Source organism: Dryobates pubescens, chromosome 34, assembly GCF_014839835.1.
Source record: "Dryobates pubescens isolate bDryPub1 chromosome 34, bDryPub1.pri, whole genome shotgun sequence".
NCBI classification, from domain to species: Eukaryota; Metazoa; Chordata; class Aves; order Piciformes; family Picidae; genus Dryobates; species Dryobates pubescens.
In genome coordinates this window covers 5,857,397-5,884,411 of record NC_071645.1, presented here as the reverse complement: position 1 = coordinate 5,884,411, position 27,015 = coordinate 5,857,397, and the positions used below count along the sequence as shown (strand labels likewise).

General features: G+C 53.0%; 2 protein-coding genes across 6 annotated transcripts in view; one reads left to right on the top strand and one right to left on the bottom strand.

The window, feature by feature from the left end:
• LOC104301745 (opioid-binding protein/cell adhesion molecule homolog) overlaps positions 1-19,458 on the top strand; it is a 151,033-nt gene extending 131,575 nt beyond the window's left edge. Inside the window, exons 2-7 of the mRNA XM_054176025.1 lie at positions 113-345; positions 12,787-12,912; positions 13,171-13,305; positions 13,386-13,506; positions 14,517-14,668; positions 16,018-19,458. Coding sequence (XP_054032000.1) covers positions 113-345; positions 12,787-12,912; positions 13,171-13,305; positions 13,386-13,506; positions 14,517-14,668; positions 16,018-16,118 — 868 coding nt within the window. The 3' untranslated portion in view covers positions 16,119-19,458. The remainder of the gene's footprint in view (positions 1-112; positions 346-12,786; positions 12,913-13,170; positions 13,306-13,385; positions 13,507-14,516; positions 14,669-16,017) is intronic.
• Positions 19,459-22,950: 3,492 nt separating this feature from the next.
• Positions 22,951-27,015, bottom strand: part of NTM (neurotrimin) — a 546,022-nt gene continuing 541,957 nt past the window's right edge. For 2 of the 5 annotated variants that reach the window (XM_054176078.1, XM_054176076.1), the window contains 2 exons: positions 25,837-25,869; positions 22,951-23,470 (listed from right to left, as the gene is read on the bottom strand). In XM_054176078.1, the coding sequence (XP_054032053.1) occupies positions 23,367-23,470; positions 25,837-25,869 (137 nt within the window). In that variant the 3' untranslated portion in view covers positions 22,951-23,366. The remainder of the gene's footprint in view (positions 23,471-25,836; positions 25,870-27,015) is intronic. The other 3 variants (XM_054176077.1, XM_054176079.1, XM_009902184.2) reach the window with 2 other exon arrangements.

The window sequence follows — 27,015 nt, the reverse complement described above, 5'->3', positions numbered from 1 at the left end:
ATGGGGAGCCCACACTGCAGCTCCTATCCCACTCATGTCCCCTTTTAGGGATCCAGAAGCCTTGCTGTGCCTTCTGTCCCAGGACTGTGAGCCTGTGTGTGTTCCTCTGCAGGTGTACCGTGGATGACCGGGTGACGCGGGTCGCCTGGTTGAACCGCAGCACCATCCTGTACGCTGGCAATGACAAGTGGTCTATAGACAACCGCGTGGTCATCGTCTCCAACACCAAGACCCAGTACAGCATCAAGATACACAACGTGGATGTGTATGATGAGGGCCCCTACACCTGCTCCGTGCAGACAGACAATCACCCCAAGACTTCACGTGTCCACCTCATCGTGCAAGGTAGGTTCTAATATTCTCCCTCTCTGGAGATATTCAAATCCCACCTGGGTGCGTTCCTGTGTGATCTGCTGTAGGTGGCCCTGCTCTGGCAATGGGGGTTGGACTGGATGGGCTTTCCAGCTCCCTTCCAGACCCTAAAATTCTGTGATTCTGTAATACACTGTTGTCAAACTGAAGGTTTGATGTGTTTGGTCAGGCATTGGAACAGGATGCCCAAGGAGGTGGTGGAGTCAGCATCCCTGGAGGTGTTCAAGGAATGTGTGGACTTGGCACTTTGGGATATGGTTTGATGGACATGGCAGTATTATGTTGACAGTGGGACTCAATGATCTTAGAGGTCTTTTCACACAATTTATGATTCTATGATTCTATATAGAAGGATGTCTGGGCTTGTGAAGGGTTTGGAGACCCTGTTATTGATGGGGATTGAGGGCTCAGGCCAACATCCATTGCCTTGAAGACTGAGTGGCATGAGGACAGGAGTATGAACAGGGGCTTACAGGTGGAGGGAGGAGCTGGACTTGCATCATCTCAGCCTTACTGTGACTCCATCATTCTATGATTTCATTATTCTATGTTTCCATGCTTCTATGATGCTATGATTCCATGATTTCATGATTCTATGACTCCATGGGGCAGCATACACCAGAGAACTGAAGCTGGGCCTGGCATTCTCTTCCTTCTCCCTCCTCATCTGTTCTTTCTGTGGATTTGACCCCTCTCTACCACTTGGGACCACAATGCTTGGCTTGTTGTGCTGGGGAACTGTTAGTAGGTGCTCAGAGTCAGAGTGGCTGGAGAGCGGCCAGGCAGAGAGGGACCTGGGGGTACTGGTCAATAGTAGGCTGAACATGAGCCAGCAGTGTGCCCAGGTGGCCAAGAAGGCCAATGGCATCCAGATGTTGAGTTGCTGGAAGGTGTCCAGAGAAGGGCAACAAAGCTGGGGAGGCGCTTGGAACACAAGCCCTATGAGGAGAGGCTGAGGGAGCTGGGGTTGCTTAGCCTGGAGAAGAGGAGCCTCAGGGGTGACCTTATTGCTCTCTCCAACTCTCTGAAGGGAGGTTGTGGATAGGTGGATGTTGGTCTCTTCTCCCAGGCAAGCAGCAAAAGAACAAGAGGATACAGTCTCAAGCTGCACCAGGGGAGGTTTAGGCTGGATGTCAGGAAGAAGTTCTATACAGAGAGAGTGATTGCCCTTTGGAATGTGCTGCCCAGGGAGGTGGTGGAGTACCCATCACTGGAGGTGTTTAGGAGGAGACTTGATGGGGTGCTTGGTACCATGGTTTATTTGATTAGGTGGTGCTGGATAATAGGTTGGACGTGATGACCTTTAAGGTCTCTTCCAACCTGGTCTATTCTATTCTATTCTATTCTATTCTATTCTATTCTATTCTATTCTATTCCATTCCATTCCATTCCATTCCATTCCATTCCATTCCATTCCATTCCATTCCATTCCATTCCAACCTGGTGTATTCTATTCTATTCTATTCTATTCTATTCTATTCTATTCTATTCTATTCTGAAGAGGCTTAGGGAGAGCTGAAAGCAAAGTGCTGCCAGGCATGGCAGAGGAGTGGATTCCAACGGCACAAGCCTCCATGGTGTTGAGAGACAGGGGCTTTTGGCACAGATGAGCATGTTGGTGTAGGTGATGCTCTTGGACTGCAAAGCAGCATTCTTGAGGCTGCTCTGTTAGGGAGATCTGGGTGCTGGTAGATCAGAGCTGCCCGTAAGACGCCGGTGGATGCTGCCACCGGATCCTTGCGGCTTTGCACCGGCTACCGGCTTTTGTCCGGCCTCTAGATTAATTTTTCAGAGTTAGTGTTAGTTCAGGTTAGATAAAGATAATGAAAGTTTCCTAATCCTCTTAAAGAAGATTTATCTGGCCAAGTAGAAAGCTCTTGGAATACAATAAAGAGCGTATAAAACCAGGACCTAATTTTTCCTTTAATTTCCAACAGCTGATGGGTATTGATTTTGCAATGAGCAAATCTGAAACATTTCTCAGCCTCAACATGTCTCCAGGAAGCCCCCAGTGCAGATCTGTCTGTCTCTATGCATCCTGCTCATTTGGGGGAGGCTGAGTTTGTTTGTCTCCTCCCCTTCCAACAAGTTTTTCCACCCAGCCTAGGTGGGAGTGTCTCAGGGAGTCATTCACATTGGGTTAGGGGGATGAAGGGAGTGCTTGCCTCAGGAAGAGCAGAGGTCTGTAAGGACTATCCATCAATCCTCCTTCTGTGGGCTTCTCCCTCTCCCCCCTTTCTGAGCTGCATGTTAACTGTCTGTCTGTGAAGTTTAATCTGTTTATCCTGTCTGCTCTCTAATCGTGCTAATCCAGCCAGCCAACACCAGTGAAGTACCCCAGTGCTTTACACCTGATGAGCCCTGATGGAGTGAGCTCTTGCTGGGGTCCTAAGCAACCTGATGTATTTGGAGATGTCCCTGCTCACTGAAGGGGAGCTGGACAAGATGACCTTTGAGGGTGTCTTCCAACCTGATGCATTCTGTGATTCTGTGAGCCAGCGGCGCTCAGCATCCACTCTGTTCAGTCCCTTTTCAGAGTGGGTCCCAAAAACCCAGGCACTCACCAGGCTCAGGTGGGTGAAGGCCACAGATAGTTTGCATCCAGAGAGACTGTCTGGTGGTGAAGTGTCCCTAAGTGTGCTGGGAGAAGTTTTCCACTGGTGTGAGAAGCAGTTGGACTTGATAATCCTACAGGTCTCTTCTAAACTCAACAGTTCATAGAATTACAGAATCATAGAAGGGACCTCTGGGGATTACTGAGCTCAAACCCCTTCCCAAAGTAGGATCACCCAGGGCAGGCCAGGCAGGAATGCATCAGATGGGGCTAGGAAGTCCACAGCCTCCCTGGGCAGTGCACTCCAGGGCTCCAGCACCCTCACAGTACAGAAGTTTTCCCTCCAAGAGCAGGGTGAGGCAGTCCATCTTCTTGCACAAGATTCAACACCAATTTTCCCTGCAGTCCTAACCCTCCCCAAAACACACAGGAGGGCCCCGAGCACCCCGAACGCATCCGCGCCCTCAACACAAGGCAGTGGCTGAAGAGAAGAGGAAGAGGGAGACAAAGGCCCTTCTGGCTCCCTGCCATCCATGCTCTTACAAACCCTTGTTAAGGGCTGCTGCAATGAGCCAATCCACGAGACATATTAATAACAGCACTAAGAGACATTTACTGTTGCCTGCGACTGGCCGGCAGATTTATGGCCGGGTTGCTAGGAGGGGAGGCTGGGCCCCGCAGTCGCACAATTAAAACCCGATTGAACACAGAGACACAGAATCAATACTGCAGCCAGCCAACTTTGCCTTTTGCAAAACACAAATATAAATTAATTGAGCTGAACGTGGTTGCTAACTGGTCATTACTGCGGGCTCCGCCGCCAGCTGGCACAGGCAGAGGCCTGATGCCGGAGCACGCGCGGCTGCGCCTCCTTGGAATCCCAGAACTCACCTGCAGAGGAACAGCACACATGTTCCAGGACAGAGCAGGAGCTGACCTCCTGAAAAGCAACTCCATGGAGAAGGGCATTGGAGTCGTCCAAGGGACAGCGATGATGCAAGAAGGCCATCAGGTCAAGAGAGGTACTCCTTCCCCTCTGCTCTGCGCTAATGAGACCACATCTGGAGTAGTGTGCCCAGTTCTGGGCTCCCCAGTTAGAGAGGGACAGGTATACACTAGGGAGTGTTAAACAGAGCTCCAGAACAGAGCAGGGGTTGACCTACTGAAAAGCAGCTCCATGGAGAAGGACATTGGAGTCGTCCAAGGGACAGCAATGGTACAAGAAGGCCAATGGTAGATGGCCATCAGGTCAAGAGAGGTACTCCTTCCCCTCTGCTCTGTGCTAATGAGACCACATCTGGAGTAGTGTGTCCAGTTCTGGGCTCCCCAGTTAGAGAGGGACAGGTATACACTAGGGAGTGTTAAACAGAGCTCCAGAACAGAGCAGGGGTTGACCTACTGAAAAGCAGCTCCATGGAGAAGGACATTGGAGTCGTCCAAGGGACAGCAATGGTACAAGAAGGCCAATGGTACATGGCCATCAGGTCAAGAGCGGTACTCCTTCCCCTCTGCTCTGCGCTAATGAGACCACATCTGGAGTAGTGTGCCCAGTTCTGGGCTCCCCAGTTAGAGAGGGACAGGTATACACTAGGGAGTGTTAAACAGAGCCTGCAAGGATGATGAAGGGACTGGAACATCTGTGTGATGAGGAAAGGCTGAGAGACCTGGGGCTGTTTAGCCTGGAGAAGAAAAGGCTGAAAGGAGACCTTATGAATGTTTGTAAATATCTGAAGGGTGGTGGGGAAGAAGCGGCCAGATACTTTTCAGTGGTGTCCTGTGATAGGACAAGGGGCAACAGATACAAACTGGAGCACAGGAAGTTCCACCTCAACATGAGAAAAAAAATCTTTGTTGTGAGGAGCCCTGGAGCAGACTCCTTATGGAGAAGTTCAAGCCCCACCTGGATGTGTTCCTGTGTGACCTGCCCTAGGTGACACTTCTTTGGAGGGGGGACGGGTTGGACTTGATGATCTCTGGAGGTCACTTCCAACCCCTACTATTCTATGGAGAAGGGATGGGATGGAGAACATCCAGAGAGCAGCCTCAGTCTCCTGTTCTCGAGACTCCTTGAAATAGGATAGGATAGGATAGGATAGGATAGGATAGGATAGGATAGGATAGGATAGGATAGGATAGAATAGGATAGGATAGAGCAGGTTGGAAAAAGACCTTTGAGATCATTAAGTCCAACCTATCATCCAACATCATCTACTCAACGAAACCATGGCACCAAGCACCCCATCCAGTCTCCTCTTAAACACCTCCAGTGATGGTGACTCCACCACCTCCCTGGGCAGCACATTGCAGTGGCCAATCTCTCTTTCTAGGAAGAGCTTCTTCCTAACATCCAGCCTAAACCTCCCCTGGCACAGCTTGAGACTGTGTCCTCTTCTTCTGGTGCTGGTTGCCTGGGAGAAGAGACCAACCCCCACCTGGCTACAACCTCCCTTCAGGTAGTTGTAGAGAGCAAGAAGGTCTCCTCTGTGCCTGCTCTGAAAGGGAGCCAGTGGGAGCGGAGCTGTTGGAGGCACTGGGATATGCCTCAAGGCCCAGGAGCTGACGAAACAGAAGCATGGTGGCAGCTGATTAATTACTGAAGAAAAAGAAAAAGGAAAAAAAAAAAAAAAGAAAGGGAAAATGGGCAAGCAGGGGGAGAACTGGAGAAGTTGTTTCCCCCATTACAGTGCTGAACAGAAAGAACGTTTTAGCGTGCGTGCAAATAGCTCCCTGGGAAGCACTCTCACTTCCTAATTGTTCATAAATTTACTGACAGGTGGTTACACAGTAGGTAAAACACTGCCAGTTCTTGTTTTATTGCTTTCCCCAGCTCGGGGTGAAAACCTGGTGAAAAAAGGATGCACAGCAAGCAGCCAGGAGATGCTGCCTGGGTGCGTGATGCCCCTGATTGATTTGTGCATTGTTTCGTGTCCCTAATGCACCCGGGGTTTGGCTTTGCTTGGATGGAAGGGTCCATGCTGGCTCCTCTAATGTCAGTCATAGAATCATTCAATGGCTTGAATTGGAAGGGACCACCTTAAAGATCAGCTAGTTCCAATCCCCCTGCCATAGGCAGGGACACCTCCACTAAACCAGGTTGCTCAAAGCCTCATCTAACCTGGTCTTAAACACTTTCAGAGGCATCCACAGATTCTCTGGGCAACCTCTTCCAGTGTTTGACCACCCCCATAGCAAAGAACTTCTAATGTTCAATCAAGATCTACTCTGCTCTAGCTTCAAACCATACCTCCTTGTCCTTGCACTCCTAGGCTTTTTAAACACTCCCTGCCTAGCTTTCTTGTAGCTCCCTTCAGGTACTGGAAGGCTGCTATGAGGTCTTCCCAGAACCATCTCTTCTCCAGGCTGAACAACCCTAACTCTCTCAGCCTGTCCCCATAGCGGAGGTGCTCCAGCCCTCTGGTCATCTTTGTGAGCCTTCTCTGGACCTTCCCCAACAGTTTTCCCTCAGCCTGCTCTTCTCCAGACTAAACTCCAGTTCCCTCAGATGCTCCTCCCCAGCCTTGTTCTCCAGACCTTTCCCCAGCTTTGTTACCCTTCTCTGGACCTGCTCTAGCCCCTCAGTGTCATTCTTGGAGTAAGGAGCCCAAAACTGAACCCAGGTGCAGCCTCACTGCTGATGGCAATTTCATCTGTGCGGCAGAGAGGGTGGATTAGAAACAGGTGTGGTGCCAGCCCTGCCTGTGAAAGGGTTGCCCAAAGTGTGCTTTAATCATTGAATCATAGAATCAATAAGGTTGGAAGAGACCTCAAGGATCATCAAGTCCAACCTGTTAAACAAGACCTCATGACTAACTAAACCGTGGCACCAAGTGCCACGTCCAATCCCCTCTTGAACACCTCCAGGGATGGAGGTGGGCAGCACATTCCAAAGGCTAACAACTCTCTCTGGGAAGAACTTTCTCCTCACCTCCAGCCTAAACCTCCCCTGGCACAGCTTGAGACTGTGTTAAGACCCAGAGGAAGGGAAAATAAAGATTTCCCCTGAAGCAGAGCACCTGTGGAGTGCCCTTAGCAGCAGCTCCGTTGCGCACCGCTCGCCCGGCTGGGGAAGCTGACAGGAATCCTGCTGCTGACCAAACTGTGGCTGTCGGCTGTGCTCAATCCATTATCTCGATAAAATCAGCTCTGACGAGCCTCTTGGATTGGGCTGTCATCAGGCCAGCTTCGATCAGAGATGAGGATCTGTGAGGTGAGACACAACACTTTGTTAAAAACCTCTGCTGTCATCTCCCCCTGCTCCTTTCACTTCTCCTGCAGCCTAGATGGGATGTCAAGGTGTGTTCACATAGCGTTTGCAAGAGTATCCCCGTGGCTGTCCCCCCCTGAAGCCCGAATCCAAATGTGAGTTGGATGCAGGGATGGGATGCACATCCATTTCTGTTTGGCAGCAGATGCTCCCCAGCTGGGAGATGGCTCATGGGTGCTGCTTGTTGCTTAGCCTGGACAAGAGGAGACTCAGGGGTGACCTTATTGCTCTCTACAACTCCCTGAAGGGAGGTTGTAGACAGGCTGAGGTTAGTCTCTTCTCCCAGCACCAGAACAAGAGGACACAGTCTCAGGCTGCGCCGTGGGAGTTTTAGGCTGGAGGTTAGGAGGAAGTTTTACACAGAGGGAGTGATTGCCCATTGGAATGTGCTGCCCAGGGAGGTGGTGGAGTCATCATCATTGGAGGTGTTCAGGAGGAGACTTGATAAGGTACTTGGTGCCATGGTTTAGTTGATTAGGTGGTGTTGGGTGATAGGTTGGATGTGGTGATCTTGAGGGTCTCTTCCAACCTGGTTTATTCTATTCTATTCTATTCTATTCTATTCTATTCTATTCTATTCTATTCTATTCTATTCTATTCTATTCTATTCTATTCTATTCTATTCTATTCTATTCTATTCTTCTTTAAGGGGATGAGCCCCAAACAGGAGCAGTTTTGGGGAAGACATATCACAGAATACATTGGTTTGGAAGGGACCCTTTAAGTTCATCACTAACAACCTCCCTGCAGTGATCAACCTGGTGCAGTAGAAGGTGCCCCTGCCCATGGCAGGGGGTTGGAGCTAGGTGATCTAAAGGTCCCTTCCAAAGCAAACCATTCTATAAATCAATGACTCTTTAATTAAAGCAAGTTGCTAATGACCCCATCAAGCTTCACCTTGAATGTCTCCAAGGATGGGGCCTCCACCACCCCTCTGGGTAACCTGTTCCAGTATTTCATTGTCCTCATTGTGAAGAACTTCCTCCTAACATCCAGGCCTAAGTCTAACCCTGCTCTAGTCCCTAACCATTGCCCCTAGTCCTGTCACTACAAGTCCTTGGAAACAGCCCCTCCCCAGCCTTCCTGTAGGTCCCCTTCAGATATTGAAATGAAGAAACAGGCCAGAGGCTGTGGCCATCATCCTGCTGTGCTTCTCATCTGTGAAGGAGATGCACAGCACAAGCAAAATGTGAGCTTTCAGCAGATTTGCCTTCTTTGTGCTGACTTTCTGTACGCTAATGAGTGCTTGTGCGGTGACACCTCTGACAGCTCCATCCTGCCGGTGCTGGAGAGGCTCACACAGAGCCAGAGGCTGGAATGTGGGACTGTAGGCAGCCAGAGAGCGAGGTGGTGGAAGCTCTGGTAGGTGTTTCAGCCGTCAGAGGGCAGGGGTGCAGCTGGAGGCCTGAAGGAGCAGAGTAAATGCTGCATCTCCCCAAAACAGGAGGTGTTCAAGAGGGGTTAGGAAGTGAGGAACCAGGGTTGGAGCACGGCTGGATGGTGTCTGTGAAGGCTAACACCTCCCTGCTGAGTACCAAAGGAGAGAAGTCCCCTTTTGTGAGCAGGGACAACCCTGTGAGGGCCTGTCTGGCAAGCAGACACGGGCAAGCAGCTGTTGTCTGGTGGATTGAGGAGCCCATAGATCTCCATCGATCATCTCACCTTATGAAAGCTGTAGCAAGGATGAGGATCTAATGGATGAGGAGCTAATGATGGGGAGGAGGAACATCGGTCACACGTGTTGGCAGCTCTTTGCTCTGAGGCGTGCAGCAGTAATGATCCAGCTGCTAAAAATAGAGCAGGGCCACAGCAGTGAGCGGCTGGGCTCCGGCAGGGATCGGCACCGGGGAGCAGCCGGGGGATGAGTCAGCTGCGCGTGGTGCTGTGCGTCAGCATCACATGGAGGCACTGATCACGCAGGGATTGCCAACCTGCTGCCCCTTAGAATCATAGAATCAACAAGGTTGGAAAAGACCTCAAAGATCATCAAATCCAACCTGACACCCAGCACCTCATGACTACTAAACCTTGGCACCAAATGCCACGTCCAGTCCCCTCTTGAACACCTTCAGGGATGGGGACTCCACCTGGGCAGCACATTCCAATGGCTAACAGCTCTCTCTGGGAAGAACTTTCTCCTCACCTCCAGCCTAAACTTCCCCTGGCGCAACTTGAGACTGTGTCCTCTTGTTCTGGTGCTGCTTGCCTGGGAGAAGAGACCAACCCCCACCTGGCTACAACCTCCCTTTCAGGGAGCTGTAGACAGCAATTAGGTCTCCCCTGAGCCTCCTCTTCTCCAGGCTAAGCAACCCCAGCTCCCTCAGCCTCTCCTCACAGGGCTGTGCTCGAGGCCTCTCCCCAGCCTCGTTGCCCTTCTCTGGACACATTCAAGAGTCTCAATGTCCTCCTTAAATTGAGGAGCTCAGAAGTCACCCAGGACACAAGGTGTGGCCTAACCAGTGCTGAGTACCCTTCCTGCATGGTTTAGCATGGATGAGGTGTCCCCAGTGGCAAGACAGGGCCCATCCCTCCTCACACCTGGGTGAGCAGTGCTAGCTTGCAAGGAAGTTTCTGCCCTGCAAGAGTGGTCAGGCATTAGAACAGGCTGCTCAGAGACGTGGTGGAGTCACTGTCTCTGGAGGTGTTCAAGAAACGTGTGGCCATGGCACTCTGGGACAGGGTCTGGTGCTCACAAAGGTGTTGGTTAGAGGGATGGACTTGGTCATCTTGGAGGTCTTTTGCAACCTTGGTGATGCTATGATCTGAGCTCTTTAGTTTTGTCCCCAGATGGACCAGCTATGGAGCAGCAGCACAGGCAAAGCTGGTGCTGGTAACCAGGCTTCCAGAGATAGCTTGGCTGTGCTTGGCAGGGATATCCTGAGTATGACATATGGCATCACAGGACATGGTGGCATCCCTGTGGCATTGCCCAGCGTAGTTGTGGAGTTTTCTTCTCTAGAGACTTTCAAGATCCATCTGCACGTGTTCCTGTGTGACCTGCCCAGGGTGATCCTGCTTTGGCAGGGGGATCTTCACTTGGTGCTATGGTCTCACTTGGTGCCATGGTCTAGTTGTGAGGTCTGTTGGAACAGGTTGGACTTGATGATCCTTGGGGTCTCTTCCAACCTTTGTGATACTGTGATCTCTGGAGGTTCCTTCCACTACCATTCTATGAATCTATGATCACTGAGGGAAGGCCACCCCATGGGGCTGTTTGCAGCCCCCACTTTGGGACATGAAGGGAGGGGTGGCATCGTGGCAGAATCCGGCACCCATGGAGAGTGTGAGGCAGGCAGGTTGGGTCTCGAGCAGCAGTGGAAGGAGATAAATCACAGGCTTATTGTTATTGAATTTAGTGGCATCTCTTTCACATCCAATTTCTCTCTCCAGCTTTCCAAACAAACAAGGAATTACAGCACAGATGTGTTTTGGGGTCTGCCGACCATTCTGCATTAACTTGCCAGTGATTAATATTACATGGGGTGGACAAAATCATCCATGTGTGGCTTGCAGCTCTGGTGAGGTCATGCTGCTCCTCACTTCCTCGGGATGAAGCCTGTGTTTAATTTGCTTGTAGCTGTTGGCTTTGCAATGAGTGCAGGACTGGGAGTAAGGGGGGAGAGACTTTGTGATGCAGAATTGCTTTGGCCTCCCATGTCTCTGGAAGGTGAGCATCTTGCTCCCATTCTGGCAGCAGCCTCAGGGCCAAGAGAGATATCCTGAGAGAGTGACAGACATAGAACCATAGAATCATAGAACTGTTTGGGTTGGAAAAGGCCTCTAAGATCTTCCAGTCCAACTATCAACCCAACACCACCATGACCACTAAAGCATGTCCCAAAGTACCATGGCCACAGGTTTCTTGAGCACCTTCAGGAATGGGAACTCCACCACCTCCCTGGGCAGCCTATTCCAATGCCTGACCACTCTTGCAGCAAAGAAATTGTTCCTCATCCCCAACCTAAACCTCCCCTGACACAAATTCAAGCCATTTTCTCTCCTCCTGATACTGGGGCAAAGAGACCAACCTCCACCTTATTCCAATCTCCTTTCAGGGAGTTGCAGAGAGCAATGAGGTCCCCCCTCAGCCTCCTCTTCTCCAGACTGAATAACCCAAATTCCCTCAGCTGCTTCTCACCAGCCCTATTCTCCAGATCTCCTGTTCTCCTTCCCCAGCTTTGTTGCCCTTCCCAGGACACCTTCCAGCACTTCAATATCCTTCTTGGACTGAGGTGCCCAAAACTGAACTTTGTTTTTGAGGTGTGGCGTCACCAGTGCCAAGTGCAGCCTCACCAGTTCTGTGTCCAGCTGGCCATGCTCTGAGCATTACCTACATTTTCCAGCAGCTGTCAGCACCCACTTCTCATGTTCAGATTGCTGCTTTGCCCTGAAGGACTCAGACAACCTCCCTCTGCTCTCACAGTCTCCACTTCTGTATTAATGTGTCAGGTTGCTGGGAAATTTACTGCCTTGCAGAGCCCAACAGGCTGTGGAGACAGCAGTGTATTGTTGGTCTTTGCCATGGCTCATCCCTACATGACATCTCCTGTGCCAGGCAAAGAGGATGCCAGGAGAACAGGGGTGGGAAAGCTGATCATCTGCCTGCATCCAGGAGCCTGTCCAGGAGCAAAATGCTCTCTTGGAGTATTGGGGGTTTAAAGGCTAGTAGTGGTGCTCAGAGCTTGATGGCGATAGGAAGCTTAGGCTGAGCTGCTGTGGTGGTTTGACAGGAAAGCTGCTCAGGGTGTAGCTGTGGCCCTGCTGGTGCCCCACTGGGTGTCCCTCTGTCCTTACCCAGTCTGGCCAGTCTGTCCTAGCCACCCTGGTCAGCCTTTCCCTATCCAACCAGTTTGGACAGTTTGGACAATGAACAGGGCTGGGATGGTCCCCAGGGGTGAGAGAAATCCCTGGCAGCCCTCATGGGCTTTTCTTGACCATGTGATGCTGCAGGAGAACCCTTGGTACAAGGGTTGGCTATGTGAGCTGAGGCTCTTGGCACATTATGTGCTTGGGGAGGGGGCAAGGGGCATCCTTTGTGGCACTGTAGGAGTGGTGATTACTTTGGAGTGGATGGTTTCCTATGGCTTCATTTGCTTTCTGGGCCACAGACACTTTTGGGGTCCATGCCCACCAGCCAGAGCACCATGAAGTGGTCTTGGGGGTGGGGGGGGAGTTTAAATCAGTGTGTCCCAGGGTTGGGGGTACTAATGGGTGTGGAGCCTGCCAGGTTGTTGGAGGATCTGAGGATAGGGTGATGTAAATCCCTGCGGCTGGTGTGGAGTGGAGCTTAGTAATGTAAACAGCTTTCATTAATGTGCTCCAGTATGAGCCTTGCTGAGGGCAACAACATGACACAGTTTTGGGGGTCTGAGTAACCGGTGAGGAGCTCTCTCAGCACCCTTGGTCTGTGCTCAGTTTCAGTTTGTGATGCCGGTTTGGGGAGGGCTGGTTGGCATCTGGCCAGGGCGACAGGACGGCTGCTGGTGTCCAGGGATGGGGGTATGTCTCGTGGCTGCGGCTTCCCAGGGGTGGGCAGGCGGCACGTCTGGCAAGGCAGTGTGCTGATGGTGGCCTTTCTCTTCGTGCTGTCTTGCAGTCCCCCCCCAGATCGTCAACATCTCCTCGGACATCACGGTGAACGAGGGCAGCAGCGTGACCCTCATGTGCCTGGCCTTCGGCAGACCGGAGCCCACCATCACGTGGCGGCACCTCTCTGGCAAAGGTGAGACCGGCCCCAGGGCTGGGGGAAGGAGCTGCCTGGCTCTGAGGAGAGGTCTTTCCTGGCCTGTGCAGCATGGGCAGATGTTCCCGTGGAGGTGGAGGAGATGGCACAAAGGCGACCCATGGTCCCATTGATGTCGGTGGTGGAGCTTCTGGGCCTGCGATGTGCCCTGGTGTGGGGGTGAGGATGCGTGTTAGGTGATGTCCCAGGTTTGCTGGATGAAGGGTGACGGTGCCACATGTTTGGGATATCTCCCAGGGCAGGGCTTTGTGAGTGAGGATGAGTACCTGGAGATCACAGGCATCACGCGGGAGCAGTCCGGGGAGTACGAGTGCAGCGCCGTCAACGACGTGGCCATGCCCGACGTGCGGAAAGTCAAAGTCACTGTCAACTGTGAGTGCAAGGGAGAGGGGAGGCCAGGGAGGGGTGGCTGGGGGTGGAGCACAGTGTGACATGGTGTGATGTCTCTGCAGACCCACCATACATCTCCAATGCCAAGAACACAGGTGCCTCAGTGGGCCAGAAGGGCATCCTGCAGTGCGAGGCCTCGGCTGTCCCCGTGGCAGAGTTTCAGTGGTTCAAGGAGGACACAAGGTGAGAGGCCACTGAGGTCCCACCCTGTATCCCATGACCAGGGTGTGGTGGGGCAAGGTGGGAAGCAACCATGCCAGGTTTGGGGCTGGAGGGTGATGGGGTGAAGAGGATAGTGGTGGCTGGGAGCCTTGTGTGAAGGGAAGCTGGGATGGATTCATTTCCAGAATCTCACATCTATAGAATTGTTTTGTCAGGAAAAGCCTTCTAAGATCCTTGAGTCCAACCAACAGCCTCACACCACCATGGCCACTAAACTATGTCCCCAAGTGCCATGGCCACACGTTTCTGCAACACCTCCAGGGATGGGGACTCCACCACCTCCTTGGACCTCCTGTTCCAATCCCTGACCACTCTTGCAGCAAAGAAATTGTTCCTCATCTGCAACCTAAACCTCCCCTGGCACAATTTCAGGCCATTTCCTCTCCTTCTCTCACCTGATAATGGGGAGACCAACCCCCACCTCACTCCAACCTCCTCTTAGGTAGCTGATGGGTCCAAGTGTTCGATTTTAGTCAGGAGGTGTTGGGTGACAGGTTGGACCTGATGATCTCTGAGGTCCTTTCCAACCTTATTGATTCTATGATTCTATGATTCTGTGATTCAGGAGGAGACTTGATGGGGTGCTTGGTGCCATGGGTTAGTTGTTTAGGTGGTGTTGGATTGGTTGATGGGCTGGATGTGATGATCTTAAAGGTCTCTTCCAACCTGGTTTATTCTATTCTATTCTATTCAGGCCCAAGGAGGTCCCAGGTTTGCTCCTTCTGGGGATGGTTGCTGTGGCTTCCAGGAGCTAACAAGGGTGGTGTGGGTCAGGTGGGGAGTCAGATTATGGGATGGTAAACATTGAGTACTTGTCTCAGTGGGATATGGGGAGTCTGCTGAGGGAAGATGTGGATATATGATGCTGTTTGCTGGTGAGACAGGAGGGACTGTCTGGGGAGGGGGCAAAATATGTGCTAGAGTGCCAGTGTGACAATCATCTGATGGCTGGTGGCCATATTGACCTGCAGGTTAGCAAATGGGCTGGAGGGTGTGAGGATCGAGAGCAAGGGCCGCCTGTCAACGCTGACCTTCTTCAACGTCTCAGAGAAGGACTATGGCAACTACACGTGCGTGGCCACCAACAAGCTGGGCAACACCAACGCCAGCATCATCCTGTATGGTAGGTGCCCTGTGGTTTTGTGGCAAGGTATTGTCAGGAGAAGGAAGAGGAGAAGGAAGGAGGTTCTCCTCCCCTTCTACTCTGCCCTGGTGAGACATCACCTGGCGTCTTGCATCCAGTTCTGGGCCCCCCGGTTCAGGAGGGACAGGCATCTGATGGAGAGAGTCCAGCTACCAGGGTGATTAAGGGACTGGAACACTGCCCTGTGAGGAGAGGCTGAGAGCCCTGGGGCTGTCTAATCTGGAAAGGAGAAGACTGAAAGGTGATCTGATCAATGGCTATAAATACCTGAGGTCTGGGGGTCAAGAGGAAGGGAACAGGCTATGCTCAGTTGCACCCTGGGATAGGACAAGGGGCAATGGGTATAAAATACAGCACAGGAGGTTCTACCTCAACATGAGGAGGAACTTCTTCACTGTGAGGGTCACAGAGCACTGGAACAGGCTGCCCAGAGAGGTTGTGGAGTCTCCTCCTCTGTAGACTCTCAAGACCCATCTGGATGTGTTCCTGTATGACCTGTGCTGGATCCTCCTCTGGAAGGGGTTTGGACTTGATGATCTTCCCCCTTCCAACCCCCAACATCCTATGATCAGGTGAAGGAGGAAGTGGAGGAGGTGAGGGAGGTGGAACAGAGCTGGCTTTATTTAATCTCAGCATGTTGAGGTACCAAATGGTGTGAGATTGTAGCAGCAAGGTCCTACAGAGAGAGGAAGATGCATCAGATGATGAGATCCATGTTGGCTCATTGCCACCAACAGGCAGTTGGTGGTGGAGATGGCACTCATGGGCTCACAGGTGTGTGGGTGCAGTGGAGTTTGTTTCTGTAAAAGATTTTCTTCACATGGGTGAAGAAGAGGGTCCTGACCAATCTGTGAGTGTTGCTGGAGTGCAGGGCTGAAGAGGAGCCCAGGCTGTGTGTGCAGACATTTTGGGTGCTTGCTTTGGGGCTTTTTTGGGGGGGGTCTTGTGCTGTTGTTTTTCTCAGCAGCAGCAAGCTGGGTGGGTTTAGGTGTTGATAGGGGTAGTGAGGTGATTTGTGTTGGTCACCTCTGCTTCCTGGGTAGGAAAGTGTTTGAGGAACAGTGGACTGGACAGCTGCCATTGAGGAAGGTGGCATGACCCTGTGGTGTGTCTCTAGGGCAAACAAAGGGCATCTTCAGAGAGATGAATGTCACCAAGGGCTCCAAGAGACAGGGAGAGGGCACAGAGAGACAGGGAGAGTGGCACAGAGAGATGGGCAGAGAGACAGCAGCAGAGGGAAGGGCAGTTAGCTTATGAGGGACATGGCACAACACAAGGAGAGATACTAAGGTTCCTTAATCCTTTGTCGTCTTCTCTCCCTTCCCCAGGCCCTGGAGCGGTGCACGACGGAGGCAACGCAGCATCCCGGGCAGCCGCCGGCCTCTGCCTCTGGGCTGCCCTCCTTGCTCGCCTCCTCCTCGACTTTTGATAAGGGAGGGGAGGGTCCCGGGAGGCCCCAGCGCGCCTCTCCCCCGCCGCGGGCTCGGCCCGCCCCGCCGCCCGGGGACTCCTCTCCGTCGGACGGGCGATGCACCGGAGGACCGGCGTCATCGTCGAGCGTCCGAGGACGGCCCCGTCTCTCCCCGGTGCCGGGATCCTTCTCGCCGCCGGTTACGCTGTACAGACCCCACCACGTGCCACCAGACTGCCGCCCGCCGCCGCCGCCACGGGGATGCGGCTCGGCGCGGACGGGGCTCCCCCGCGCCCACCTCGTCTCCAGCGAGAGGGGGCGTGGGGCTGCGGGAGCAGGTGCCACCCGGAGCCATGGCCGGGGATATCCGTCTCACATCATCTTGCTAAGCCGCCTATGCCCAAAAAGACCCCAAGGTTGAAGCCCCCCCGGCTCTGCCTTCAGCCCTCTTGGTCCTGAATGTCAGTTCTCGCCGCCAAAGCTCCTCCCGAAGCACTCCCGATGTCGCTGACCCCTGTCACCTGGCCTCGCCTCTGCTCCCACACCCTTTCTGAGAGGGTCACCCAACACAACTGGTTATCCTTCAAGGGGCACGGACCTCCTGCTGCTCTTGATCCCAGCTCACGTCAGATCCCACCTCCCCAGACACCATCCCACCCTTCCTGACAACACGAGGCTGCTCTCCCAGGAATGTGAGGACCTGCAGAACACCAGTAGCCCTTAGGTGGACAAGAGCCTTCCCACCAGCCTGGACACTGAGCTGCCTCTGCTCAACACATTGGGTAGCTGGGCCATCGCCCCTCCTCACTCCTGACCCCCTTTTGCTCTGCTGCTGCCCCTCTAATGTATCTTTGGCTCTTGCCCTGATGCGCTGACGGCACTTGTCATGGAGATTTCTCCAGGCTGGTTTTCCAAGCACTTTCTGACCTGCACATCAAAAGCACAGCACCACCAACACTGGGCAGAGGCACTGAATGACACAACAAAACCAAAACTCCAGGTGACAAGGGGCCTTTTGCTATGGCTCTGATGCTCATGGCCATCTGCACACACCCAGAGGGGACAGTTCTGCACGCTCCTGGCCTCAAGGTCTGTACCTTGACCACTCCATGCCTTGCTGGTCCATCTCTTGGCATGACCTCCCCACACTGTTCAGCCAAGCATCTCTGCCTCCTCAAGGGGCAGAAAAAACACACAAGCCAACCCTGAGCTGCAATGTCCAGGCTTTGCCTTTTCTCACACCTGCCACATGCCCCTGTCCCAGGAGACTCTGACGCATTCAGCCCTACAGAAGAGGGCTCAGACTTTATTCTCTACTTCCTCCAGCCACCCTGGGAGCTTCTGCCCCCTTCCCTGCTGCTCACCACAGCAGCAGCCACAGCATCTTCCTATGCAGAGAACTGCATGCCCAGAGGCACCCTGTGCAATGTTCTCTCTCACTAGTTCTGTGGCAGAAGCCCCGAGGCTTCCTGATGCTCCATGTCTGCCCAGGAATGTTTTGGGGCCACTCTCCAGGGACAGACCCCCTGTCCTCCTCCTGGAAAGTCATGCACAGTGCCAGACCCTGTGCTTGTCACAGGGAAACTCGACTCTACAGCGACACACTGAGCAAGCACATAAAGCATTCCCTTGTCTCCACCCAACGCCTCCCTGTGCCTTGCCCCCATCCTCCTCTCTTCATAAGCGAGATGGCTTAATAGCAGTGGCCCCTCACACACCACCCTTCCCATGCCAGTTCTGCTGCTGCCAAAACCTCCTTGCCCTGCTGTCCTGTGTTCTGTGGCTGTGAGGAACCTGGGGGCGATGGTCCTTGGCACACAAGATAGAAAACAAAACATCCCCTGCCCACAAGGCCACAACGTGCATCACCCCATCCTCTATGCAGCCATGACCCTTCCTCATCCCTGCACTCAATGAGGCACCTGGGATTGGCACTGAAGGTCACAAGGCTGTCACAATAAGAAGTTACAGCTACAAAATCTCTGTGGACACTACTGCCCCCTCATCCTGGATGTTCAACCAACATGTACCACAGCTGACTGACACAAAAACTCAAGGTGGAGGGCTGCTCTGGCACAGGCCCAGCATGCTGGCTTACCTGACTGGTGGGGATCCGGGCAAGTCCATGGCTTGTAGTCCCTGAGGTGCTGCTGCACCCCTTCTCCACTGGCATCCCGGAAAGGAGGCACCAGCAGCGATCCCAGTGGCCCTGGGCACCGTTACAGAGCAGGAATGCCACTGTCTTCAGCCAGCACAGGGACACACACACATCTTTCCCCTTGTGCCTGCTCCAAAAGTACCCTTGGGGCATGGGAGACTCCTTGCCTCCAAGCCTTGCCTGGTCTGTGCCTCCCCTCCACCCCACCATCTCCCCGTGCCAGCCCTAGATTTCTCTCTCCTCATGGCAGAAACACTGAACTAGCCCTGAACACACAGGGCCAGAGGCTGTGGTGTATTGGAGAGTGGGGGCATCGCTGCGCGCTGCAGCCAGCAGACGTGGCACCGGGCCTGCCCCCGCCTGTCCTTCTCCTCCCCCGGGTCTACTCTGCTCCCCTGCCCTCCTCCGCCGGGACGGCGCTCAACTTTTCTCGTGCCATGTAACGTGCCATTGTGAGGAACGTGTTGGCTGTCTGAGGCCGGCCCTGCCGTGGCTCGGCAGGGAGGCGAACCCCCGTTTGGATGCCCGGGGGGCGGCCGGGCACCCGGGGCTTGGGGGAAGAGGGGGTGCGCTGCTCTCGGGTCTGTCGTGCCCGTGGCCGCGCCGGCCGGTCTGCAGTTTCCGTCGATCATTGTATTCCAAGGGTGGCTCTACTACCTGAGATTGTGCATGTTACATTGTAGTTGTAACCTTTTCTAATTCGGCAAGAATAAGAGATGGTTGTGATTGTGCAGTGTATCAATAAAGTTTGACGAACTTTGTACCCTCGGGGCTTTGCTTCGCAGACCCCTGCGCGCCCCCGGGCGGGGAGGTGGCGCCCGGCGCACCGAGCCCAGACGGCTCCCAAGCCCCCGGGGGCCTCCGTCTCTCCCGCAGCCTCACACAACGTCTGGAGCCTCTTTCCATCAACCCCTGGATGGTGATGCTTCGAAGTTTTCAACCAGAGTCTGCTGCTGTTCAACTCGACCCCTGCCCCGTCCCAAGCATCTCCCCTTGGAACTGGCTCCGCTGATGGGTCCTGGCTGCCACCTGCCTTCGGAGCACAGTTGCTGATGAGCACACACCTGCTGATGTAGCCCCTGTGGGGTAAGGACCAGCTCTGCTCTCATCGCTCACCTGTGCTCAGCAGAGCAGAACAATCGGCAGCCTCCTTTCTGTCACTGAGCCATTCCCAGCATCTTCTCCACTGTCTCGTAACAACTCTCACCCCAATGACTCAGCCTACCTTCACACATGGGACAGCCCTGCATGATGCCCTGCAGATGACATGCTCCTAACTCAATCTGATGGTGTGACGTGGACAAAATGCCTTCATCAGGGGACAAAGATTGCAAGGACTGGGCACAGAAGCCACAAACTTCAGATCTACCCAGCACAGCTACCATCTCGCCCTAAAAGTCCAAGGGTGGGGTGACAGGCTGCACTTCCTGCTCCCAAGGGGATGTCTACCCCATCAACCAGGAGAAACCATTCAACAAGCTCCTCTAACATGGAACCAGATGCCACAAGACTTTGGGACCAAACCCCTCACTGACCTGCTTGGCCACAAGTCAGGAGGTGGCTGCTGCCTGATTTTCCCTGGGCACCTGCTCTGTTTGTTGCAGCTTGCAGCTTGTGTGACCACCAAGCAGAAGAGAGTCTCCACTTCCTTAGGGAAATCCTAAGGCTGACATCCCTCAGTCCTAGGATGGGAAGGCCACCAGGAATCACCATGTAATAGACTGGGGGAGCAGTGGGGACCAGGTGCTGTGTAGTGATGCCGGAGACAGAGGGAACAGCTCCATCCTAGCATTGTGATGGTGAACTACCACAACTTCATACATCAGGGACACTTCTGCTGTCCCCTTCAAGTGACCCCAGCAAAAGGTAAGTGGTTCCCAAATCCTATCAGGTCTCCTAGAAGAGAGGTCCAGAAAGGGAGAGCCACCCTGCCTGCCTGCTACTGCCCTGAGCACCCCAAAGACACTTTCTTGACACTTTCTCCTCTAAAGCACAGCTGCCAAAGGGATGGCTCCAGCAGGGCTGGGCTGCCTGGCTCCGTCCTTCCATGCCATCCTGGCCCTGACATGCAGAAAGCTCCTGTCCTTGCATCCCTACTGGGACAAGAGCTCCTCTCTTACTTGGGACATGTGTCAAAGCCTTTGATCCTCTTCCCTTGCCCCATGCTGGTATTGTTCAGCTGCCTCATGTCACACCATGAGGTGCTTATCACTCCTTCTGCTCTCTCCCTGCTCTCTGTGCTCATCTCCTGGGTGATGCAAGCTCACTGTAGAGTCAACAAACAAAAAGCCCCACTAAGAGTCCCACCATCACTACCAATCTGCTTCTGATCCTACCAAGAAAATGGGCTAAGTGACTTGCAGAAGCCAGCACCTCGGAGTCTACATTTGAGGCTGAGGACCAAAAGCTCTGAGTAAGCTGCACACCAACAAAACCCCAAGACATCAGCCAAGACAAGCTGGCCACACTCCTCATCTGCCTGGCCACCAAGCTGCACCTACACCTAGGCTCTGGCCTGCAGTGCTTCACCTGTATTCAGCCTGGCAGACACCACTTGGTTTCCTACACTCACCTCACATTGCTGTGCTGCTCCTTCCCACGGAATTCACTTCACCCACTCCATGAGCATCCTCTGCAACATCATGCCACCAGGGTGGAGAGCTACACAGAAAGGTTTTGGGGCCCCGAGTGGGATCTTGTATGGTATCATTAGGGCAGGGCTGTGCCTCACACCCTCCCCATCTACTCACCAAAGCCTCACTTCTGACCTGCTGGGCTCGCCGGAGCCATCTCCAACGTTCTTCTGGCCCGCTGCAACGACTCAGTGTCCCCACCCAATGTGCCTCCTCCGGCATCCCTCCCCACATCCCTCCCCATCCCCACGGGCACGGAGGGGGAGAGCGCAGGGGTGTCCTCCCCCCACCAGCTGCAATGAGCACCACAACCAGACGGAGCGGCCACATGGAACAATCGTTTTAATGGATAGGCAGAGAGAGCCCCCTCGCCGCCCGCCCGCGCTCCCCGCGCGCCCCCTGCCCTCGGCCACGGGGAAAGGAAAGGAAACCGAAGGAGGGGGGGAGGGAAAGTCAAAAAAAAACCCCCAACCATGGGACAGATCCTCACCAAAAGGAGACAGCGAGGAGGTTGGTCTCACGGTTTTGGTGCCAAGTGCTTCTCCTTCTTCTCCTTGTCTCTATTTTTCTTTTATATATATATATATATATATACACGCACACAGGCACACGCACACACAGATACATACAGATATATATATATATAAAAATATAAAACTGAGCTATATAGATCTCCCTCTGACCCTCAGCTCACATCATTCCACTGCAAAAGGGGCTGGGGAGGGAGGGGCTGATGGAGAGAAGCCCCCAGACTCCTCTTCCGCCAGGGGACTAGCCCCCCCCCCTCCCCACCCCGGTGACGCGAGGGCGGAAAGGAGAGGAAGGGTTTTTGGGGGTGGGGGGAGGCGCGTGGACCGGGAGGTTGGTCTTGGTTGAGGACCCATAGACACCTAACTCCATATACAGCATGCAGTAATGGCAGCGGAAGGACCCTGCTGGCAACCGTGGCTAGAACGCTAACGAAACAAAATTAATTATATATATATATATATATGTATATTTATATATACTGTATATATATATCCCAGAACAAAGACCCGGCGGCTCCCTCCGCCTCGCCTCGCCGCGCAGCGAGCGGCGCCCATGCCCGGCAGGAAGTGTTCAGGACGGCCGCTTTTTGGGATGGATTCGGGGGAGGGGGGGGGGGTTCAGCATGGGATTCCTCCTCCTCTTTCTCCTCCTCCTTCTCCTCCTCCTCCTCCTTCTCCTCTTCCTCCTCCTCCTTGTCTCCATGCTGACTCATCAGGCTCATCAACCTCCTCGGCCGGTCGCCTGTGTGGTTGTACAGCCCTTGGTGAACCAACTTCTCTCCGCTTGCTGCCCCTGGATTTCATTATTATCATCATTATTATTATTATTATTATTATTATTCTCCTTTTTTTGTTGTGGTGGTGGTGGTGGTTTGTTGGATTTTTGTTGTTGTTGTTGTTGTTGCTGTGGTTTGCTGTTTTTTGTTGGGTTTGTTGTTGTTGCAGTTTGGTTTTTTGTTGTTGTTCTCCCCTCTTGGTTTGTTTTTTTGCATTTCTGTTTCGTTTTCTTTTGTTTTTGCTTTGTGTTTCTTTTTTTTTTGGTGTGTTTTTTTTTGTTTGTTTGTTTTTTCTTATTTTTCTTATTTTTTTATAGGAACTAAGAGTTCTAGGCTCATCTCAGCAAAGACACTCAATAAAATTAACCATGACTCAGAATCCTTTGTATCATTCACGATGTCCGTGGGTGGTTCGGTGGACGGGTGGCTCAACGCCGGTCTCCTCTCCCTCCCTTTCCATTGGTAACTGTTGAAGATCTATATACCTATACACATATATATATATATCTATATATATGTATGTGTGGAGATATATATATATATATATATATATTCTGGAACACAAATGGTGGCACAGTCCATGAGAAGCCAGGGAAACGGCGGCAAAGAAGAAAACCAGAGAGCTCCCCGTGGGCAAGGGCGGGCGGCGAAGGGGACGGGCAGGGATGAGGGGAGGGAAGCGCCATGCCCCTGACAGCCTCACCCATCCCCCGTGCTGAGAACGGTGAGAACAGGGTGGGGTGGGGGGGGGAAAGGGCTGGGAAACCAAAAAAACCCCAAACAACCTAAAAAAAAATAGGGCAAAAAGAAAACCAAAGAGAAATTGAATCGTGGTGCATCTTCAGCAGGAAGCCTTGGATTATTAGTAATTTTTTTCCCTCCCCCCCACCTTTTCCTCTCCTTTCCAAATTCCTGTTGAGGGTTTTTTCCTGGAGTGGTTTTATCCTCTCTCTCCCCCTCCCCTGGGTGGCCTGGCCGGATACTCTCTCAATTCTTATGATTATTTTCAGAAACGGTGAACACTTCTTCTTCATCATCATCATCATCGTCATCATTGTCATCATAATCATCATCATCTTCATCAACTTCATCTTCTTCTTCCTCTCCTTTCTGCTTGCGCTCGCTGGCCGTGGTCGTCGCCGCCGCTACTCCGCGGGCCGGCTCTGGGGTCAAAACTGGCGGGCGAGCTGGGCCAGAGGGAGCAGCAGCAGCAGCCACAGGCAGCCGCCTCGCCGCCATGCGCCGTTGTTGCCGTCGTGCACTGCGCCCGGGCCTGCACCAGCAAAGAGGAACAGCCACCTGGTTAGCCCCAGAGACAACAAACCCTCACCCCCCGCCAGCAAACACTCAATCAAACCAAGCAGGCCGTGGCAGCGGGGCACCCGGTGATACTGTGTCATGGGTCGGGTTGGAAGGGGCTTGAAAGATCATCATGGAATTGTCAGGGTTGGAAGGGACCTCAAGGATCAGCCAGTTCCAAACCCCCTGCTGTGGGCAGGGACACCTCACACTACAGCAGGTTGATCACAGCCACCTCCAGCCTGGCTGCAAACGCCTCCAGGGATGAGGCTTCCACCACCTCCCTGGGCAACCTGTGCCAGTCTCTCATCACCTTCCTGGGGAACAACTTCTTCCTAACATCCAATCTCAATCTCCCCACTTCTAGTTTTGTTCCATTGCCCTCACTCCTATCACTCCCTGACACCCTAAAAAGTCCCTCCTCAGCTTTCTTGTAGGCACTCTTAAGATACTGTTCCACTCCCCCCTGCCATGGGGCAAGGACACCTTGACCAGGATGGGCAAGGACACCTTGACCAGGATGGGCAAGGCTCTGTTCAGCCTGGCCTTGAACAATTCCAGTGAGGGGGCATCATTCCAGGCAAGGCCTCTCTGTGTAACCCCATCCACCTGTGCCATCCTTGAGAGCATGGTGCCAGTCATCCCCATCCTCACTAATCCCAATTTCTGGGTCACAACCTGCTGTGGTCTTACTAAAGCCCCCAAGTCCCCAGCTCCTCCTCCAACATCCTTTGCCCCTCCTCCAAAATTTGTCCAAGTTTCCAGCCACACTCACACTGGAGATAATAGCTTTTGCTCAATGCTACCCACCCTCTACCAGCCCTGAGGAGCTAGCACAGGGGTGGGCATCCTCTTTTTCCCCACTTCTCTCTTTTGGAGGGTCACAAAACACACCTGCACACCCAGCAGACACATCACCAACACCCAGGACTTGGTGTTTTGCCCCCTCCCCAGAGAGGCTGTCACTAATAACACACTCTGCCCTTAGGTCTGGACCATCTCAAGAAGAATGAGATGGGATGAGGAAGGGGATAGCCAAGAGTCAAGGCCACCTTTGGGGATCACAGAGGCTGAGAAGCTCAGTGCTGATCCTGACAAAGGATAACTGACCTAGTGGCTTTCACCAAAACATCCCAAAGAGTTGTCCCAAGGGTGAGAAGAGACCTTGGAATGGCATCCAGGCTGGTGCTTTGCCCAAGCATGGCTGCCCATGATGTCTGATAGATTCATCCTCCCACAGCTCAACCAGGACACTGGAAGACATTACCCATTTTATCTGCTGCCAGCAGCACTCTTCCAACACACTCACAGCCACCTCAAAACACTTCCCACTTAGCCTCAAACCCTGGCACAGCCAGGGAGCCTTATGCAAAGGAAGATCTGGAGACATGATAGTCTCCATTCCAACTCTGTAGCCCTCCTAACACCTCCCTTACAAGTCATCCCAAGGGCTGACTACTCAGTGAAGGGCTGACATCATAAATGAAGCTGTCAGCCTATGGACCTCCAAACTGAGATCATGGAATCACAGAAACTCCTGGCTAGAAAAGACCCTAAGGTCATAGAGTCAAACCACAACCTAACATCTCCCTGTTCACAGCTGTCAGACCATGTCCCTGAGCACTTCATCCCAGTATCTTTTAAAAGCCCTTCAGAGATGGTGACTCCACTACTTTCCTGGACAGCCTGCTCAGTGCCTGATGATCCTTTTTGGTGAAGGACCTGTTCCTAATACCCAAACTAAACCTCCCCTGGTGCAACTTGAGGCCATTTCCTCTTGTCCTATCACTTGACACCAAGTGTCAATGGTTGGAGATGACACTGAGCTGGCTGGTTGGTTGCTAAGATGGCATGGCCCCTGTGGCCACAAATAAATCCAGGAAGAAGACCAAACACCTCTCCACCCCTGCTGTATCTCAGGAAAGAAAAAAAAAGGGAAAAAAGGCACTAGAAACATCCCAGAGGAGAAAGGAGCTGCTGCAAGCCCCATTTACACAGCAGCACAGGGAAAGAACACCACAGAGACATCCCTGCTTCCAGGGAGAGCACAGAGGCCATGGGGAGGGAGTGGGGGACTGCAGCAGGGGAACATGGCATGCAGAGGGCACAGATTGCTACCAGACTGGCACAGAAGGCTGGCAGGGAGGAGCCAGGATGGGAGGGAAGCTGGACAACAGCAAGAAAGTCCTAATTTATTGCTATCCCAGCAGGAGAGGGGGGGTGGTGGGACAGGAGGTGGCAGGGCTGCCATTGGGACAAGTTGGGGCAGGAGCTGGAGGGTCCCATGGGGAAATAGAGCAGGGGGAGCACTGGCATTGCAGGGGTCCCCGAATTACTGACCTTTCCAGGGTGTCAGAGCAGTAGTTGTCTCTTCTAAAAATTAAAGAACAAGGGAAAGTTAGGGCAAAAGGGCAATGGAAAGTGTAGGCTTGAGAAATGTCACTCAGCCTGCCTTCCACCTGGAGCTGGGGAAAACAAAAGGATGGGGGAGCAAGTGGGATGCTTATGTCCAAATTGCACCCTGGTTCTCTGGGACCAGCATCCTGCTGTCTGGGAAAAGTGCTTCATGAGCTGGGATGAACCTACTGCAGGACCCCTGACCTGGGTGGGGGGACCCTGTTAAAGCTCATGGTTGTACCCTAAGGAAAAACCAAAATTGCAGGGCTGGGATTTGGGGATTCTGGGCCTCTCCCCTGCACTCCTCCTGCTCCACTCCAGTGTGGGTTTGGGGCTCACCCCTCTCAATAACCCTGCAACATCACCAAATCACAGCATGGGAGGGGTCGGAAGGGACCTCTGGAGATCGCTGGGTTCACCTGCTAGAGAGGCAGCCACAGAGGAACACATCCAGGCTGGGGCTGAATGTTTCTAGAGATGGAGACTCCACCACCTCTCTGGCCAGCCTCTCTAGTGCTCCATCACCCTTCAATTAAAGGAGCTCCTCCTCATGTTTAGATAGAAACAGCCCAAATGTGTTCATCCCCTGCAGCATCCTTAATGGCTTTATTGCCTGATATCAGACTCTAGGAAGCAACACAGACCACACAACATGGGAGGAGTGGAGAGCTTTAGTTTTCCTCCCCAACTCCAGAAAATGATGTGGTACCACCAAGTGCTCCATCACACCCCAGAGAGCACCAAATGAGCTGCAGAAGGAGGCAGCAGGGCTGCACTAGTAAGTGGTACACTGTAACTAAAGCACTCCTTGACCTCTCCACAAAATTAGATCAGAACAAGGATGAAAAGCTGTACACTACATTAGCCTCTGTCACTGAGCTCCACAAAGGCTCAAATCCTGGTACCCACACAAATTAAACCTTGATACTGCATTCAGTTTTGGGCCCCTCACTCCAAGAAGGACATTGAGTTGCTGAGGTGTGTCCAGAGAAGGGCAAAGAAGCTGTTGATGGGTTTAAAGAACAAGGCTTATGAAGAGCAGCAGAGGGAACTGGGGGTGTTTAGTCTGGGGAGGAGGAGGCTGAGGGGAGACCTCACTGCTCTCTACAACTCCCTGCAAGG